Source organism: Ipomoea nil, unplaced genomic scaffold, assembly GCF_001879475.1.
Source record: "Ipomoea nil cultivar Tokyo-kokei standard unplaced genomic scaffold, Asagao_1.1 scaffold1562, whole genome shotgun sequence".
NCBI lineage: Eukaryota > Viridiplantae > Streptophyta > Magnoliopsida > Solanales > Convolvulaceae > Ipomoea > Ipomoea nil.
In genome coordinates, this window is record NW_017617990.1 from 1,526,815 (window position 1) to 1,547,967 (window position 21,153).

General features: G+C 39.3%; 2 protein-coding genes and 1 pseudogene across 2 annotated transcripts; all 3 read left to right on the forward strand.

Moving 5' to 3' along the window:
- LOC109189679 lies at positions 1-531 on the forward strand. Its single transcript, XM_019340291.1, has one exon. The coding sequence runs from the start codon at positions 1-3 to the stop codon at positions 529-531; it is 531 nt and encodes a 176-aa protein (XP_019195836.1).
- Positions 532-3,357: 2,826 nt separating this feature from the next.
- LOC109189680 (uncharacterized mitochondrial protein AtMg00810-like) lies at positions 3,358-4,095 on the forward strand. Its single transcript, XM_019340293.1, has one exon. It carries the CDS (start codon positions 3,358-3,360, stop codon positions 4,093-4,095), a length of 738 nt encoding a protein of 245 aa, XP_019195838.1.
- A 10,506-nt stretch (positions 4,096-14,601) lies between these two features.
- Positions 14,602-18,006, forward strand: LOC109189681 (annotated as a pseudogene).
- Positions 18,007-21,153: the final 3,147 nt, after the last annotated feature.

Here is a 21,153-nt window from a genome sequence, read left to right on the forward strand (position 1 = left end):
ATGGCGTGGAATGGTAATAGACCGAATGCGTCGTCAACAGCTGCACCGGTTGCAGCTCCACCGGCAGCTCCATCTATTCCGGCGACGGGCAACTCCAATGTTGCAGGAGTGACCTTCAATCCCAACGATGCCGCCAGTCCATTTTTCTTGCATCTAAACGAAAATCCCTCATTGACTCTCGTCTCTACGCTGTTGGATGGTCGGAATTACCACCCCGAGGCCAGGGCGATGGAAATGTCGCTACTGTCGAAGAATAAATTAGGGTTCGTCTATGGCACAATCTCAATGCCAAATGTGGGAGAAGTCAAATATCCCTACTGGAAAAGGTGCAATAACATGGTAGCGACGTGGATTATGCGATCCGTCTCCCCTGATATCGCTCAGACAGTCCTATGGGTGGGAACGGCGGAAAGGATATGGAACACCTTGAAGGCAAGGTTTAGCGAAGCAGACATCTTCAGGATCTCGGATCTTCATGCTGAAATACCAAACAAGGCAAGGAGACCTAACTGTAAGTGCCTACTTTGCTAAGTTGAAGGTTTTGTGGGATGAACTTCAGGTCATAAGACCTTTACCAGTCTGTAAATGTGAAAGAAGATGTGAATGTGGCTTACTACAAACTCTTGAATAGCAATTAGAAAGTGACAATCTCTCAATCTTCTTGAGGGGACTCAATGACACTTATGCTTCCGTTCAATCACAAATAATGATGACAAAGCCCCTCCCCTCTGTTGATGAAGCCTTTATGATGATCCAACAACAAGAAATAAGGTTCAACAATGTAGGAGGAGGTTTACCAATTCAAGAAACAGGCAGTATCATGTTTACCCAAGGCAATAGCACGAAATATCCCTCCAATAATAACAATAAGAGACCTGTCTGCTCTTATTGTGGATATACTAGGCATACTGCAGAGAAATGCTACAAGAAACATGGCTATCCACTAGGGTGGAAGCCAAGAAATAAGGTTGCTGGTTCTGCTAATCAAATGCAACTCAACTCAGAAGAACAGCCTCTCAGTGGGAACTCTGGTTCTGTTACTTTGAGCCAGGATGAGTATAAGCTACTCAGGCAACTTCTGCACAAAGACAACATAGTTCACAACTTTTCACCCCTAAGTGAAGTTGGAGGGGTGACACCACATGCCAATATGAGTGCTGCTAGCTTTGCTCCGGCATCTGCCTCTCAGGTTGAAGGTACTTATTCTAAACCTTCTCTTAATAGCAGGGCTAGTTGGATACGAGATAGTGGGGCCACACATCATGTTGTGTGTGATCATAGCCTCCTAACAGATGCAAAAAAGGTCCAAGGCATGTTTCTAGAACTACCAAATAGTAATAGAGCTGATATCTCACATATAGGGACCATACACACTGACAGTTTGATCCTATAGAATGTTTTTTGTGTGCCTGCCTTTCATTACAATTTGGTTTCTGTTAGTGAGCTGATTAAAACATCCAAATGCAAGCTACTTTTGTATTTTGATCTTTGCATTATACAGGATCTGGATTATGGGAGGATGATTGGCTTGGCTAGCTTGCAGAGAGGTTTATATCACCTTGTAAAACCTAAGTTTTTTGTTCTAAATAAATTAGAACACATTAGGGCTAATGCCTGTAATACTAGCAACATTTGGCATGCTAGGTTAGGACACTGTTCATATGAGAAATTGAAACAGTTGCCATTGATTGATGTAAATCTGAAAATAAATAAAACAGATGCTTGCAATGTTTGCCATCTAGCCAAACAGAAAAGGTTGTCATTCAATACTAGTTCCAGTGCTTCCAGAGCTTGTTTTGACCTTGTCCACATTGATATCTGGGGACCATATCATGTGCATATTATCTATGGACACAAGTTTTTCCTAACCATTGTGGATGATTTTAGCAGGGCTACATGGGTTTACCTGATGAGAAGTAAAGATGAGGTTAGGACCTTGGTCAAGGATTTCTGTGCTTTGACAGAGACACAATTTGAGAAAAGAATTAAGTGCATAAGGACAGATAATGGGCAAGAATTCAAGATGGACAGTTTCTTCCAAGAAAAGGGGATTGTTCACCAGTCAACTTGCACCTATACCTCACAGCAAAATGGTGTGGTTGAAAGGAAGCATGGACATATCCTGGCAGTTGCAAGAGCTCTAAAATTTCAAGTAGGGTTGTCAGATGGTTTTTGGGGGGACTGTGTTTTACATGCAGTATATGTTATCAACAGGTTGCCATCAACAGCATTGTAGGGTCAGATTCCTCATCAAGTTCTCTTGAACAAAGCCACACAATATTCTCATTTAAGGGTATTTGGGTGCCTAGCTTATGCCATTCTACACAAAGGCCATCAGACAAAATTCTCACCCAGGGCTAGGAAATGCTTATTTCTTGGCTATCCTAATGGGGTAAAAGGGTACAAGTTGTTTGATTTAAATTACAGAGAGGTGTTTATATCAAGGGATGTGGTGTTTTATGAGAGTGTGTTCCCTTACAAAGTAGAAGGACAGCCAAGCAAGCCACAATTACATCAGATGCCCATTTTACCAAGTGACAGCAGCATTATGGAAGATATCACAATACAAAGGAGTGTTGGAAGACCAGTGGGGTCAGACACTATCAATTCTTATGATCCCAGTTCTGAACCCACTCATGATAGCCCCATCATAGAGCAATCTCAGCCTGACCATGTTCCAATTCCAGTGGAACCTAGAAGATCAAGCAGGCAAGTGTCAGTGCCTAGTTACCTTAAGGATTATGACTGCAATCTGCCAATCACAAGGACTTCCCCTCATGCTCTTTCAGCTGTGATGACATACAAAAAGGTATCTTCCAGTTTTAAGGCCTTTGCCACCAACATTCTTAATGTTCAAGAGCCTAAGTCCTACAATGAAGCCATTAATCATGAGTGCTGGAAGGTTGCTATGCAAGCAGAAATAGATGCACTGCAGGCCAACAACACTTGGGAACTGACCACCCTTCCTCAGTCCAAGCAACCAATAGGGTGTAGATGGGTTTACAAAGTGAAGTATAAGGCTGATGGAACAGTGGAAAGGTGCAAGGCCAGACTAGTTGCAAAAGGGCATACCCAAACATGTGGAATAGACTATGTTGACACATTTAGTCCAGTGGCTAAGGTCACTACTATTAGAATTCTACTCACTGTAGCAGCTGCAAAAGATTGGCAGTTACATCAACTTGATGTTAACAATGCCTTTCTCCATGGAGATCTTAAAGAAGATGTTACATGGTCCTCCCCCCAGGGTTCCTTCCCACACAACCAGGGCAAGTGTGCAAGTTAAAGAGGTCACTATATAGTTTAAAACAGGCAAGCAGGCAATGGAATGCTAAGCTAACCACTGAATTGGTCAACATGGGATTCAAGCAAGCCACCTGTGACAATTCTTTATTCACCAGAGGATCAGGTGAAAATTTCCTTGCTCTTCTTGTATATGTTGATGATGTAATTCTGGCTAGTAGTGATGAAAGTCAGATACAGCAAGTGAAGGATCATCTACATTCAGTATTTCAAATTAAAGACCTAGGAAAGCTGAGGTTTTTTCTAGGATTTGAAATTGCTAGAAGTAATAAAGGGATTGTCATGACACAAAGAAAATATGCACTAGATCTTCTACAGGATGCAGGCTTTCTTGAGAGCAAACCTGCAAAGTGCCCTATGGTTCAATCAAACAAACTCTCCAAAACTGATGGTGCAGCTCTGGAAAATAACTCCACGTACAGAAGGTTAATAGGAAAGCTCCTATATTTGACAGTCACAAGGCCTGACATTAGCTTTGCTGTACAACAACTCTCTCAATTTTTGGACAGTCCTACTACCACTCACATGCAAGCAGCACACAGAGTTTTGAGATACATCAAGGGCAACCCTGGACAAGGACTATTTTTTCCTGCAAATTCAGACCTTAAACTCAGTGGCTTTGCTGATTCAGACTGGGCTTCATGTCCTGACACAAGAAAGTCTGTAACTGGATTCTGTATTTTCTTAGGAGGAGCCCTGATATCCTGGAAATCTAAGAAACAAAACACAGTCTCAAGATCTTCATCTGAGGCTGAATATAGAGCCATTGCCCTTGCCTCATGTGAGATATAGTGGCTATCATATCTACTTGAGGTCCTTGGAGTCCACTTAAAGGATGCAGCAGCACTGTTTTCTGATAGCAAGTCTGCTATTGCTATAGCAGAGAACCCTGTGTTTCATGAGAAGACTAAGCATATCGAGATCGATTGTCACCTAATAAGAGAGAAAGTACAGAAGGGAATCATCAGACTCCTTCATGTTTCTACAGAGAATCAGATAGCAGACATCCTTACAAAACCTTTACAACCTATGCTGTTTCAGAAGTTTGTTTCCAAGCTAGGACTCTATTCCATATATAGTCTAGCTTGCGGGGGGATATTAGAATAGCTTCTGTTACTGTTAGTTTGTTGCAAGTTAGTTAATCCGTTAGATTAGTTTTGTAACAACCAGCTAGTCTCTTTCTTTGTCTGTTAGGTCCTATAAGCACTGTTCTATTAAGTCTCTGTACAGTTGTTGGTTATCTCATCAATTCGAATACACAGAGCCTCTTCTTTCTTTCTGTTCTCAAACTTCATATTGTGATACTTTATAACTCTAGCCATATTAACAAAGGTTGAAGGTTGATTGCCTGTCGTCCATAGAAATCCCAACCATATGATCGAATTTCATCCTACGAGTTTTCTTGCTTCATTTTTCTCAATACTGGGTTATCATCATCCAGTATGTCTTCATCATCGTCATCGTCATCAAGTTCATCCAACTCATCTAAGACTGATTGGTTCAGCCTCTTAGAGATTGTCTCCTGTGCTTCTTTGGTTCTAAGCGCGGTTCAGCTTGCATAAGACCTTTGTCTCCTACTTTATACCTGAAACAACAAAACACGAAATACGAAAACAAAAAAGGTAGTAAGAGGCCGGGCCAAGTTTAGAACCCGGTGGCTAGGGGATTGTTGGGCAAAGGCCTGAAGGGCCAAGTCCAGCGTCCAGCTTCTTGAAAATGTATGGCGGTATAACGAAATAAAGTTGCCCCTTTGCTACGAGCTATATCTTTCGGCGTAGTGATAAACGCTTAATCCTAACAAGTTGGTATCAGAGTCAAGTCATAGAGGTCTGAAGGGCCAAGTCCAGCACCCTGTCTCTCGAAAATAAAGTTGTGCCTTCGCTACGAGCTATAGCTTTTGGCGTAGCGGTAAGCATTTGATCTTAACAGGCAACTATCAATTTGTTTTCTTTTAGCTAGATAAGAAACATACCTCACATCACTTTCTCGTTTAATCCCCACTACCCTAAGCTGAAACTCCTCTCTGATTTTGATTTCATCAAGCAACTGAAGGTAGTATGGGTATCTTTCCCAGTCTCCTCCTACAAGGCACCCCGGTTCACCAAGATGTAAGCAGTTGCTGAAAGAACACTTTGCTGCTTCTTTTTCTTTAAGCATTTTTTGGATCTGATGAGAAAATAATGATTCAGCTGTTTGGTTATTTAAAAGGATAAATAAAGGTTAATCCTCGAAAACCAACCTCGGGAAAATGTTCTGCGAGAGATTGCTTTGTCACTTTCATCAAACTAGGATGGCAGAATCCCGGAGTATCTGCGAGATACCCTCCTTCAGATCAGATAGTGGAAGTAAAGAAACGTTCCTAGTGGTATGTTTCCCTCTTCCACTTCTTGAAGACACTTCACCAACACGTTGTTCTTCAAACCATTTGCTATCCAGAATCTGATAAGATGATCCAGGAAACAAGATGTTAGAGGTGAAAAATAACAGTCTAAACGAAATGAAGTCATTATAAGTATTTCAAATAACACTGATGTCTGATAGTACTCTGATCATAAATATTTAAAGACTAATTATCATATTCAAGAAGATGCAAACCTCTTCAGGAACAAGTTCACACTTGTTCAATGCAAGAGTAAAAGGAATTTCGATCCAGTTGACTCAGCCTCAATAAGGAACCTAGTGAGAGAAATTAAAAGGGCTCAAGTTTTGGTTGCTCCATTAAAAACACTAGCAAATGATCCACAGGAGGGTCCAAAATCTCGCACTTCCTCTCAAACACATTTTCTATCATTCCCCGTCTGTCCACCCAATCAATCGAACCTACTAAAACCTTATCCCCAACCAACACTCTCCTCTTCATCTTCTTCAACACCGCCTTCACCGCCTTCACCAGACATGCATAGTAGTTCCACTCCAACTCCCGGAGTATCAGTGAAACCTTCTACCATCTAGTCAAACTTATAAATAGTCATGTCACAATAATACTAGAACCAAATTAGGATGCTATGATAAAAAAGACTAACAGGGCGTTTGGTTGGGAGTAAGGAATTAGGGTGGAAAGGAATTACAATTCGGTGGGAAAAGAATAAGGTGGGAATAAAGTAGGAATTCAAATTACATTGTTTGTATGGGATGAATAGAATTATTGGGTAGGGAATGAAAGAAGTGATATAAAGACTAAAATGTCCTTGTGTAATAATAATAGTAGTAATAATTAAGGGTACTTTTGTCATTTCATTCCTTTTTCCTTTTCCCACAACCACCGAATTGCAATTCATAGGGGGGTGCCCATGAATTGCAATTCAGCAAAAGGAGGGAATTGCAATTCTGTGGAATTGCAATTCCCTCCAACCAAACAACGTAATTGTAGCTTCCACTGAATTGCAATTCAACTACAGCCAAATTACCCCCAACCAAACATGCCATAAAAGTGTAAGAGGCTAAACATTTGAGAGGGTGAGACTTGATCCATGGTCATTCTTTTCAACTTTTACCTCTATGACCAGTTGAGCTGCCCATGCAGACAAAAAATTCTCTAATTTTCATGGAATTAAAATCTAATGCCCCCTTGATATTTCAACTCCATTGATTTTAGGAAGAAAAAAAAATAACTTTGAGACAAAATTACCCCTCTTTTTAAACCTAAATTAAAATTGATGTTATTTGACCTCTCTTTTTAGATTATAGAGTGCCTTCTTTTTCTTCTTCTTCTTCTTCTTCTTCTTCTTCTTCTATTCTCAATATAGAATGGCAACCATTAAACCAACCTCAATCAAATATGTTCTCTCAAAACTCCCTTATCTATTTTATTTCTTTTATTATGCAATTCTAAGTTTATTTATAGCATGTTACATAAATGTTCAAATGCAAAATTTGAATTTGGTCATTTAGAATTTATAATAATAATAATAATAATAATAAAGTATGGCATTTTGGACTTTGTACTACTTATTCCCTTTAAATTCTCATGTATACCAAACATTAGAATTGAAATTACCATTAATTCTATTTCTGCAAACAAAACACTGGAATTTAAATTACCACTTTCTCCCACATTATTTATCTCCCATGGAATTATAATTCTCCCATGAAATTGTAATTCACTTCTCACATAATTTCCTTCCTCCAATCAAACGCTCCATTAGTGTTTATAGATATAGGTGATAGAAAGGGAGAGGGCTTTCGGTCAATTTTCTCATTTAAAAACATAGATAAAATCAAATAACACTAGTACAGAATCAGTCATTTGCGTCCGAGGAAATGTACAATACGAGTCCGAAGTTGCTTGGCCGCATATGTAGGAGACGCAGATTGTATGACCTCGGATGCACATAGTAGACTATATGCGTCCGAAGTTTAAAAATACTATATGCGTCCGAGTTTTATAAACTTCGGATGCATATAGTGTTTATTATTTTTAAAAAATACTATATGTGTCCGAAGTTCCTCGCATATTATAAATTTTTTTATTTTATATTTATTTGATAAAATTTTCACTTTTTATCGGTACAAAATACATTATTCACACTATCATGTACATTCACGGCCACTGCCACTTCAAAGCTTTCAACAAAACTTCAATACATTCAAAGTTCTAAAATCTTCAAAGTTCTCAAGTTACATTCACAACATACATTATTACCAACACTTTACCACTTTAATACATTCACAACAATATCAAAACTTCAAAGTTCTCAACACATACATGTAATAAACTAGCTAAGTACCAACACATCATTCAAATTAGAGAAAAGGTACAAATAGGCCATTGAACTATTTGGGGGATAGCAATTAAGTCATCGAACTCGAATAAGCTCCAAATTGATCCATGAACCTACAAAAAATGTGCAATTAGTATTTTTAGTAGGTTACCAACAAGTTTGTGATGATTAGGATGCCATGTGTACTTTTTATTTATTTATTTATTATTATTATTATTATTATTATTATTATTATTATTATTATTATTATTATTATTATTATTATTATTATTATTATTATTATTATTATTATCCTATTAAGCATTTGACCCAAAAAAAAAAAAAACTAAATTAGTGTAGTTTTTAGTTTAAAAAATTAAAATTATAAGATTTAATTTAAATTATATATATATATATATATATATATATATATATATATATATATATATATATATATATATAAAGCCCAGTAGCATTACGTTATATATATGCATATAAATATTTATTTATTTATTTATATTTATTTAGTTATTTATTTATTTATCTATATTTAATGGAATGACATCAGTGCTAAATAGGGATGGTAATTTGTCTCGTGCCCGACGGAAACAGGGATGGAAAAAATTTTCGGAGAACGAAAATAAGGAGGGGATATCACTCCCAGCTCTGTCCCCGAATAATTACTATAATTAAAAATAAATAAATAAATAAATAAATAAATAATATATATATATATATATATATATATATATATATATATATATATATATATATATATATATATATATATATATATATATATATATATATATATATATATATATATATATGATGAGTGAGAGAATTCACGTAATCAGATTAACTGAACTGAGAAGAACCAATAATACAAGCTAAGGAGATAGAGCTAACGTAATCTACTCCTATAGTCTAGGATAGCTAAGTCAAACTAAATGCTATCCACATACAATATTATGTACAGAAATATAACATTAATTCACACACCCCCTCAAGCACAAGGTTGGAGGGCGACAACATTGAGCTTGTCACGTAAAGTTCCGAAGCGCGCAGCGGGTAAGGGTTTAGTGAAGATATCGGCCAGCTGGTTCTTGGTTGAGACAAAATTTACCAGGAAATCACCAGATGCCACCTTGTCCCGTACGAAGTGGTAGTCAATCTCTACATGTTTGGTCCGTGCGTGAAACACCAGATTGGCGCAGAGATGCGTGGCCCCGAGATTGTCACACCATAGAGTAGCCGGGTTGGCGGAGTGAAGACCAAGCTCACGGAGCAGAGAGATTATCCAAGTGACCTCAGCTGAGACGTCGGCCAGACCCTTGTACTCTGCCTCGGTTGATGATCGAGCCACTGTCCGTTGCTTGCGGGAGACCCAAGACACGAGGTTGGTCCCGATGAACACAGCGTAACCACTGGTTGACTTCCGATCAATCGGACAGCCAGCCCAGTCTGAGTTGGAGAAGGCGTGTATGTCGGTGGACTCGGAATGTGATAAGCGGAGGCCGTGGTCTTGAGATCCCTTGACATACCGAAGGACCCGCTTCAGAAGACCCCAGTGCTCATCAGTCGGTGCATGCATAAACTGGCAAAGCCGATTCACAGAGTATGATAAGTCCGGACGCGTGATGGTTAAATACTGTAAGGCACCAACCAGACGCCGGTACTGTGTAGGGTTCTCAAAGGGTTGAGTCGGTGGAGAGACGGGTTGAGTGACAGCAGCTGGAGTTTCTAGTGGCTTACATTCTTTCATACCTGCTCGTTTCAAGAGATCCCCCATATACCGCCGCTGAGAGAGTATAAGAGAGTCGCATGCCTTGATTGTTTCAATACCCCGGAAAAAACTCAGTGTACTAAGTCCCTGATTTTGAAAGCCGTAGATAAACGCTGCAGGAGAGTGTCAACTAGAGAGGCGTTGTTACCCATCATAATGATATCGTCCACATAGACGAGTAGAAACACACGTGACTCACCACTAGTGTAGTGGAAAAGAGAGACGTCTGTTTTGGAGGCACAAAACCCTGTAGATAATAAGAAATCATGTAGACGTTTAAACCATGCCCGTGGGGCCTGTTTTAACCCATACAGGGATCGCTGAAGGTGACAGACATGATCAGGGTTGGTTGTATCCTCATATCCTGGAGGTTGCCGCATATACACAGTCTCAGCCAGGTGCCCGTTCAGAAAGGCATTGTGGACGTCAAGCTGTCGTAGAGTCCAGTTGCGAGAAACTGCAAAGGAAAAGAGCATGCGTACTGTAGTCGGTTTGACTACAGGACTAAAGGTATCAAAAAAGTCTTCTCCTGCTACCTGATTGAACCCTTTGGCTACCAGGCGTGCTTTATAGCATCCAATCGAGCCATTTGCCTTCCGTTTAGTACGGTAGACCCATTTACATCCAATGATGTTCATGGCGGGTTTAGCGGGTACTAGCTGCCAAGTGTTGTTGTGTAATAGGGCGTTGAACTCTTGATCCATAGCGTCACGCCACTGTGGGTGACCTACGGCTTGAGAGTAACACGTTGGATCAGCAACTGCGGTGAGGGCTTACAACTGTTCTCCGGTGCCACGTGTCATGTGACACAGCCGCATGACGTGGTCATTGGACTGGATGGCAAGAACACGCGGGGCCCGTGCCCGAGTACCACGGCCACGTGCAGGACGTCCTCGAGCCACAGGCGGTGCTTCGATCCGAGCCAGTGGAACCTCATTTAGAGGTGATTCTGGACCGATCAATGGCACGGGTGAAGCCTGGGGTGCGAGTGGTGGCCCACTATATGGCACAATTGGCCCTGCGGCCCATGGTGTGGTCCCCGTGTCACAACCGGGTACTTATGTAGGAGCACCTGTAGCAAAGGGAAAACAACTCTCGTCAAAGTGCACAAGGCGACAGATAAATGTCTTCCCAGTAGTAAGGTTCATGCACCTATACCCCCTAAAAGATACGGGGTAACCTAGGAAGACACATGGGGCTGATCGGAACTCAATTTTGTGACGGTTATAGGGGACAGAGGTAAGGGTAGCAGCAACAGCCAAAAACCCTTAGAAACGTGTATGACGGTGGAGTGTTAAACAACTTGTAATGCGGACTCTGAAACTGCAGAACAGAAGAAGGAAGTCAATTTATAAGATAGGTGGCGGTTTCAAAGGCAAAGTCCCAATATTTTAACGGGACAGAGCCAGCCGCTAGTAGAGTTAAACCGGTTTTAACGATGTGTCGATTCCGGCGCTCCACTCGACTATTCTGTTCGTGCGTGTAGGCACAAGATTGCCTATGCACTATACCGAGAGACTCAAAAATTGTGTGTAGACGACGGTATTCACCCCCTAGATCAAATTGGATAGATTTTATAGAACGCGAAAACAAGCGTTCAACCATCACACGAAAGGAATCAAACACTTTATATATATCGGACTTTACACGCAGCGGATAAAACCAAGTGAACCGTGAACAAACGTCCACAAATAAAACAAAGTATCTAAACCCAGAATCAGAAATAACGGGAGAGGGCCCCCAAATGTCCGTATAGACTAGATCTAATACATTATTGCTAGCGTGATCTAATCTATCAAGCGGAAACCGATACGACTTTCCCATGTGACATGCGGAACAAGTCTTTGACGAACTGAATTTATTTGACTCAACGGGGCAATCCGGAAGCACACGACGCAACACTTGATCGTGAGGGTGGCCTAACCGCTTATGCCAAACAGTAGATGACGCTCGAGCACTCAAAAAATCTAGATGTGACCGGGGAACCGTAAGTTTGTATAAGCCACCCGAACTCGGCCCTTTAAGAATTACCGCTTTGGTTATGGAGTCCTTCACAATAAAACAAGTTGGGTGAAATTCAAAGTACACATTATTTTCAGCAGTAAATTGTTGAACTGATAATAATGAAACTGACAAATCGGGAACGTGTAACACATTTGACAGATTTAATGATTTAGACGGAGTGGGAATAGACGCATGACCAACACTGGAAATAATCAAACCTGTACCATTTCCCACGCGAAGCACCTCACCACCCGTATAGTCCTCGGAATGAGTCAACACGGTGAAGTCCGGCGTCGCATGTGACGTCGCGCCGGTGTCGGGATACCACGCCTCAGCCTCCGGAGCCGCAACGCCATCTCCGGCCACTGCCACATTTGCGGCCGGTTGTCCAGTATACCGCCGGTAGCAGTAAATCGCGGTGTGCCCATGCGATCTACAGATTTGGCATCGAGGGGAACCACCTCTGCCTCGGTTATTGCCGCCTCGTCCGCGATTGTTGTCGCGACCGGAACCACCACGGCCACGGCCATTGCTGCCGTCTTCGGTATTTCGCCGCCCACGCCCAACAACCATGGCAGTCGGCACATCTCCAGGGAAAGCTGAGCCTCCCGCCGTGAAGTCATCTGCAAAGATAAATTGTTGTGCCTGTAGGAAGTCCGCCAGCTGCGGAATAGTCACGGGTTCGCCGGAAACTGCAAGAGACTCCGCCATTGCACGGTATTCTGGACGCAACCCCCTAAACACGTAGAGGTTCTGATCGTCCAGGGAGATTGGCCGGCCGGCCAATGAGAGGTCCTCGACAATGAGTTGTGCCCTGCCGAGGTATTCCGCTGGCGAGCTATCCCCTTGCCAGAGGGATTGAAACTGGGCTAGAAGGTTGAGGCAGCGTGCACGAGTAGAGGACCCCAACGCCGCCATGATGGACAGCCACATCTCCCGTGATGTTGTGCGGCCGACGACGAGGTACATTACCTCGTCGGACAAGGAGGAAATGAGAAGAGACAAGATCGATTGATCTTGTTGTATCCAAGCGCCATGAGCTGGGTTTGGCGTGACGCCGGTGGAGGCTGATGCGTCGGACGGAGCTGCTGCCGGGATGACTGCCGGTGGGCATGGGTGTTCTCCGTCGACATAGCCCAGTAGACCTTGGCCATGGAGGAACGGCACAAGTTGTGTTCGCCAAAAAAGAAAATTCTGTGACGTCAGCTTGATCGACAAGAAATGGTGGGCTGATGAGAGAGGGTTGGTGGTGATCGGAGATGCAGCGGTGGTGGTGGTCACCGTGCGCTCAAATGAGTTGGTCGACATTTTTGCGATAGGGGGAGAAAAACCAGGAATCCTAACGCTAAGCTGATACCAGATGAGAGAGAGAATTCACATAATTAGATTAACTGAACTGAGAAGAACCAATAATACAAACTAAGGAGATAGAGCTAACGTAATCTACTCCTATAGTCTAGGATAGCTAAGTCAAACTAAATACTATCCACATACAATATTATGTACAGAAATATAACATTATTCACACACACACACACACACACACAGATATATATATATATATATATATATATATATATATATATATATATATATATATATATATATATATATATATATATATATTATTTAAATTAAAACTTAAGTTTTTAATTTTTAAAATTAAAAACTGCACTAAATTTTTTTTTTGTCAAATGCTTAGTAGGATAATAATAATAATAAACTAAAAAAATAAAAAAAATACACATGACATCCTAATCATCACAAACTTGTTGGTAACATACTAAAAATGCTAATTGCACTTTTTTTACAGGTTCATGGATCAATTTGGACCATTTGTACCATTTCCCTTTAAATTAATTAAATAAGAGTTCAACAATATCTAAAGCAACACGTTTATCGGCCTACAAAAATTTATTAGTATTTTTCAGTAAAATATTTGGACCAAACTAACGAATCTCATCAATTTGTTCTTTTTGAATAAAAATTTGCCTCAAATGGGGCCTACAAAAATTTAAAATAATCAAATAATTAGTTTTAACATTAATAAAGTACGTATAATTTAAAAGTATTTAGTTTTAATAAATTTTACATATCGTTTCTAAATGTTTAAATTCATAATATAGAATGCATATCTCATACATGTATCTCAACAGATAATACTCGCACTCCACATCACCCGGTTGTCGATGAGACTACAAAATTTTAGTTTTTATGTATATATATATATATATATATATATATATATATATATATATATATATATATATATATATATTAGTAAGTTAAACAATAAAAACACTACTAACAAAATTGTAAAAAAATATTAATACTCTAATTTTGATATATACCTCAATTTCCTCCCAATCAACGTTGTTTTTACCTCTTTTCCCTTGTAAATTTACAACTGATCGAAATGCCCTATAATATACACTCATAAATAATTTATAAACAATAATGGTTAATAATTATCTGTGTGTGTGTGCATGCGTGCACGCGCTTAATCTCTAAGTCGCAATTACATGCAAGGGGTCTAATACATAAACTTTTTTTGATTCAATACAAATAACTAGAAGCATCCAATGATTTCTACGGTATTTAAAAATAAATAAATATGTTAAACGTTATTCACAAATAATTCAATTAAGTTATATAAATAATAATAAAAAAAAGAGTTAATACCTCCAATGGTCCTCCGAGTATTCACGTTTTACCAGGTGTGTTCATCCGACTTTTAAACGACCACGAGACGTCCTCTATCTTTTCAAAAATAATCACCCGTGGTCCTCCAGTTATATTTGCTGTCAAATGGCGGTTAAGTGTGAGGACAAACTTGTCATTTCTCCTATATTAACTCAAAATCCAATCAAAATTAGACCCATTGGTTATCTCGGTCCCTTCGTGGACATGGCTAGCGGTAGATACGTTTGGAGGCATTCTGCACCCCTCTCTCTCTCTCTAAAACTATACATGTATGTATCAGTTCATATATACGTATATGAATCATATATAATTCACACACAAATTTGAATTACAGGGAGGAGAGACGGTGGGACCTTCGTGGACATCCGTGCGCCACACCTTGTGGTTAGGGTGGAAGCTGGTGATCGCTGCGTCTTTCTTTCTCTGTATCTTAGCTTTCCTTAGGCTCCAGCACTAAGTGCCGTTCCAATAAAAATTGGGGTCCTATACAATATTTTGATTTTGACCCCCTTTTTCAACTAATTTTTATATATAAATAATAATTGTTCAAAAAGTTGTGTTAAAAATTTAAAATATAAATTTTGTATAAAAAAATACATCTAAAATTTCATATAAAAAGTAACATGCGTCCTGTCCTGCACACTTAGATGCAAAATCATTCACCAAACTTTTGATATCAACGTCTTCCAAAATGTCATTTTCAATAGAGATTAAAGCTAATCCATTGTTACGGTGGGAGCGTTATGCCCTGGACCCGTGTCCACCATGTGCATGGTGGACACGCTATACATTCATAATTTTTATACTGTAGATTCATAATTTCTATACTGTAGATTCATAATTTTATACTGTAGATTCATAAAATTTATAATGTAGATTCATAATTTCTATAATGCACATTCATAATTTCTGTAGTGTAGATTCATAATTTCTATACTGCACATTCATAATTTCTGTACTGTAGATTCATAATTTCTATACTGTAGATTCATAAATTTATAATGTAGATTCATAATTTCTATACTGCACATTCATAATTTCTGTACTGTAGATTCATAATTTGATAACTATGTGTTCATAATTTGATAACTATACAGTTTAGAAATTATGAATCTACATTACAGAAATTATGAATCTACAGTACAGAAATTATGAATGTGCAGTATAGAAATTATGAATCTACATTATAAATTTTATGAATCTACAATTTAAAAATTATGAATCTACATTATAGAAATTATAAATGTACAGTATATAAATTATGAATGTATAGCGTGTCCATCATGCACATAGTAGACACGGGTCCATAGCATAATTTTCCGATACGGTGTATGTCTTTGTTTTTTTTAAGAAAGGTTTATGAGCTTTGGGCTTTTTTTGAAGAAAGGTTTATGAACTTTAATTTGGACTTTGTTTGTAGTCTTCCGCATTGAAGCCTAAACTGCCTAATACTATGTTTTTTTTTTTTAATTAAGGGGCCTCCAAAATTTGGGGGCCTGTGCGGCCGCCCTGGGCAGACTTGCCCAGGGACGGCCCTGCCAGCACTATTCTCTCTCTCTCTCTGATTCCGACCTCATCCCTGCTCCAGAAACCATACTTTCAGTTTCCCGTAACTATAAACCTTCCAACGACAACTTTCCCGGCAACCCCAAGGTAGCTTTCTTGTTCCTAGCTCGGAGAAATTTGCCTCTGGATTTTCCTTGGAGAAGCTTCTTCTAGGATGCTGATTCTGCCAATTTCTCTCTATATACATACACTTGGAGCCAGGGTTTGTATTTGATGAGTCTACTACAAGTTCCCCATTCTTTTACAACCGGTAGCTTGGGGAGAATCAAGCATGATCGAAGCTAAGCATAGAGGTTATTACTTAATGCAGCTCTTGAAGATCTAGCAAATCAAAGATTTTTTCTGTTATCGGAAAGTTGTGTACCTTTATACAACTTCAGCTATGTATACACATATTTGATGGCTTCTCCAAGGAGTTTTTTGGATGAAAGTGAAAAAGAAAAAGAAAGCCGCTACAACCCGAGGATGATACCGAAGAGCAAATGGCGGAAAGGATCACTTTAATTCGAAAACATGTGGTCGTTGTTGCAGATGATGATGAAGTTGTATTACCAGTTTTCAAGAAGTTTTGCAAGTGGCGTCCACCGATTCCGAACCTTAACCTTCAAAAACAGCATAACTGTATCCCCGATGAACACTATGTGCAGACATTACTTGAAATGCATGAACTCGGAGGTGAACTGGAACGCAGAACAGTAACTTACACGGTATGGAACCAATCTTCAAGAAATATGGAACCTATGAGATTTACTTATGCCGATGCGGATCATTATGCCATGGAACCGTACACGGTTCCAACGGTGTTAGTACGCGGTTATCTTTTTTTTCTTTTTTCTTTTTTCTTTTTCTTTTTTTTTTTTTCTTTTTTTTTCTTAATTAATTGCGTGACTTTTCTTCTTCATTTTCACATTTCGCGGTTTCACTTTAATTTGAGGTGAGCAATGATTTCGGACATTCATAAATTATGAATTCATGCCTGCACATTCACTTTGGACCCATGCCTACACATTCCAGTTCGAAATCACGGACATTCATAAATTATGAATCAATGCCTGCACATTCACTTTGGAACCATGCCTACACATTCACTTTGGAACCATGAGATTATGAGTTTTCTGTTATGAGATTATGAATTTTTAGTTATGAGATTATGAATTTTCTGTTATGAAATTATGAATTTTCTGTTATGAAATTATGAATTTACATTACATTCATAATCTCATAACAGAAAATTCATAATTTAATAAATATTTTACTTTTATGCGATTATGAATTTTCTGTTATGAGATTATGAATTTACATTACATTCATAATCTCATAACAGAAAATTCATAATTTAATCAGACGCGCGCCGTTAACTCCACATCTATGATTTTTTTTTTCGCGTAAAAACGACGTCGTTTGGACTTGTGTTCACTATTCTGGGTGAACACGTTTCCAGGGCATAATTTGCCTGCCGATGCAGGACCCAAAAAAATTAAAAGAATAAAGGCTATCCGCAATGTATACTACTACAAAACCAAGGACAGAACAGAGTGGTGAAGTAATAACTCCACGTTCATCCCCTGCTTTCTCTTGCGAGGAAGTTCTCCCGAGCAGCAGCAATGTGGATTCTGAGAGAAGTAGGGGGAGCTCGGTTTGATCTCTCTGCTCTCATGGATCCACCAACGTGATTTTGTGCGTGCTCAACATATCAACCAACTGTGCATTCTCATCTCCCAAAGCCCAACGAGGCGATTCCCATGACACATTCAATCCTGACATAGATAAACCGATCATTTTAGCTCGACTGATGGCCTGATGCTAGGCTCACATCGTTCGTATGATTCGTACACTATGAACTGCATCTTCTCTTGTGTGGAATCAACATGAGGTTGTTATTATGGCTATATAGATTATAGAATCTACTTTCAAATGTATGAGACAGAATTTTAAGAAAAAAAACATCTACAAATCATTGAGAGAAAAAAAAAAAAAAAAGAAAAAAAAAAGGGTTGCAGAAAGCTTGCGATGATGATCTGGAGAAGAAGTGGGCATAGTCGGAGTTGATGGTGCCGGGGTGGTGGTGGGAGAGGCGGCCGGAGCCTGACCTCTGACGAAATCAATGAGAAGAGCGTGTTTCCGATCCATCATATCCTCACAATGTGCATCAACAACTATGCCGTCATCGTCTCCTTTGTGGCTCTCCACAATTCTCGCAGGTCGTCGGGGGAAGAAATCCCGGTCATTAGCAATTAGCAGGTATCATCTCCTCAATTGAGTTTCATGTTGCAGCATGTACAGAGAATTCTCACGTAACCAAATTCAACATAGCAGCTACAGGTATCATCTCATCAAAGCCAAATTCATTCGCTGCTGGTGAGCGATCATCAATCGGAACAATGACGAAGGTTTCCGAAGATCAACGACGAAGGTTCCTGAAGTTGGCTTGCTGCATGCCAGAGGCTTGATCAGAAGGTGTATAGAAGAAATATAGGTGAAATGACATGTTTGTCCTCACATTTACTGTTCATTTGACAACAAACTTTGAGGACCACGGGTGGTTATTTTTTAAAAGATGGAGAATGTTTCGTGGTCGTTTAAAAGTCGGATGACCACAACTGGTATATGGCTAATACTCGGAGAACCATTGGAGGTATTAACTCAAAAAAATTTTTAGAGCCTTCTGTTGAAGCAGGGCACGTATAAGATATTTTGTGACCACATTTGAATTCAGAGCTACATTGTCCCTTGATATTGTCCTTGGGCAGAGAAATCCAATTGTGTTGCACAACTGATGAAGACATCTAACTTCGCTGGAGGACCTTTCTTCTGCTCACATGCATCATCGAGCCCTTTTTGTTTATAACGCGATGCTCCACACTTCGGACACACATGCAAGTCTTTGTATCGTTTCCAATACAAAATACAATCGTTTAGACATGCATGAATCCCTTTCAATCTCTATACCCAACGGACATAACATTTTCTATGCCTCATAAGTTGAATAGGGAAGTTCATTCTCATTAGGAGGCATGTCCTTGAAAAGTTCTAATAACTCCTTGAAACTCTTATCACTCCACCTATTTTGTTTTTTTTTTTTTACTTTTATGTTATATACAATTTAAGCATAACTTTGTAAATTTACTACATCCAGAAAACAAAAGTTTTCCAGAACTTTCAAAAAAACCTTTCAAACTCTTGAGGCATTTCATTCAAATCCCCTTGTATATCACACATCAATTCATCTAGCCGGTCATTGTCTCCATCATTTCCAACATTATCTTCATTACTTTGATCTTTCTCTACATTTTTTCTACATTTACTTTGATCGGTACTCACACTAGTAGGTTGATGTGAGCTTATTTGTGCATGTTTCTCTTGTTAATTTGAATTTTCTTTTGAGCTTTAGTTCATTAAATTATTGCTTTCAATGCATATTTCATTGCTTTCTCATGAAGATATGGTTTAATGCTTGTTTGGAATGTTTTTATGGTGCTTGTCAATGTTTTGAAACCTTTGTAGATCAATTGCAAAAGCAAGGGAAGTTCTAAGATAAGTTTGGAGCCAAAATGGGCTGAAGAGTGCTGATACAGAGGATTCGACGCATCTAAAATTTCCAGTAGCATTGGTTGTGTGAGAGCCGAAGGGCTCGACGCGTCGAATGTTCTAGCGGATAGCATCATCGAAGACTCGACGCGTCGAAAAATTCCAATAGGCTTCAGCTGGGCGGAGATCAAGACTCGACACGTCGAGAATGCGTGCTGTGCAAGAAATTAGCTGCGCGGAATTTCTTATTTTACCCCTATTTGGCTCCCAGTACAAAAAGCCCATCTCCCCTCAACCCTAGGGCTTAAACTGCGTTTTTGGAGACAAGAGAAGAGAAGATAATCACACCTAGAGCTACAAGTTATCTTGGAAGAAGAGGAAAAGCTATGAAGATTCGGGAGAATTTCCCTTTACCTTTTCTTTTACTTTCTTTGTTTCTTGTAAACTCTTTTATATTATTGCAATGAATGTTATTCTAGCCATGAGTGACTAAATCATCTTAGTGATTTTTGGGTGAAAGGGTTTATGAACCTATTGATGTAGCAAAAATAAGATGTGAGCTCGGGTGTTTTATGTCGTCCTCAGGGGATTGGGATTTATGGCACGCAATACGCAATCACAAGCAACTAGGCACTAGCATAAGGAATTCAACAAGAAGCTAAGCAAATAACAAGAAGTTTCAAGGTTACGGTAACTAAACAAAGTAACAAAACACATAAATGTAAAGCATAAACATTGCAAGATAAAGAGAGAAAAGGGAGAAGAAAACTTCACTAAGAAATGGATGGTAAATCTTGGAATCCAAGTTTTGAATCCTTGATTACAAGCTTGAAATATGTTAAGAAACCTAAATCTACACCTAATCTAACACTACAATATGAAAGGAAGCGAAAGAGAGAAGCTAGGGCTTAACCATGGGTCAAAACCATGGAAATAGAGCTCAATTCGAGCTTAAATAGGGGCAGAGCAGGTAGGGACGCCCTCAGGGACGGGCGTACGCCAGGGGGTACCATTTTTGGTGCATTTCCAGTGAAAACTGGATCAAGGAGAAGAGATGCGTACTGGCATGCGTACGGGCGTACGATAGGGCGTATGCCACCTGCTTCTTTTTTGAGATTTTGGATGGGCTGATGGATGGGCGTACGAGAGGCAGTACGATACTCCTGAAACTCCTAAATGCATTCCAAACTCTTTGATTGATCTCTTGATCCAAAAATTGCTCGTATCTTCCCACAAATTATTGAATTCTTCACTTGTTGTGAACGATTGCACCTTGAAATAAAACCAACATAAATTAGTAACAATTCACACAAGTGTTTAGGCAATTCACAAATAAAATGGGTTCAAGAAGGGGTAAAAATATAGATAAAAATGCACTTATCACCTATGTGCCTAGTTCTTTAATTCCTTAATGATATTGATATTTGGGTTTTATAACTTGTGTTGCAATTGTGAGTTACATTGTTGATGCTAGTAATTAAAGGCCTAAATTACTCGTTTCATAGCTACCTTTATGTCTTAATGAGAGTTAGGGCATATTTTAGAGCACCCACAAATACAATT

Coding starts and splice junctions, on each gene's coding strand:
- LOC109189680 (XM_019340293.1), top strand. CDS start 3,358: ATGGGATTCAAGCAAGCCACCTGTGACAATTCTTTATTCACCAGAGGA.
- LOC109189679 (XM_019340291.1), top strand. CDS start 1: ATGGCGTGGAATGGTAATAGACCGAATGCGTCGTCAACAGCTGCACCG.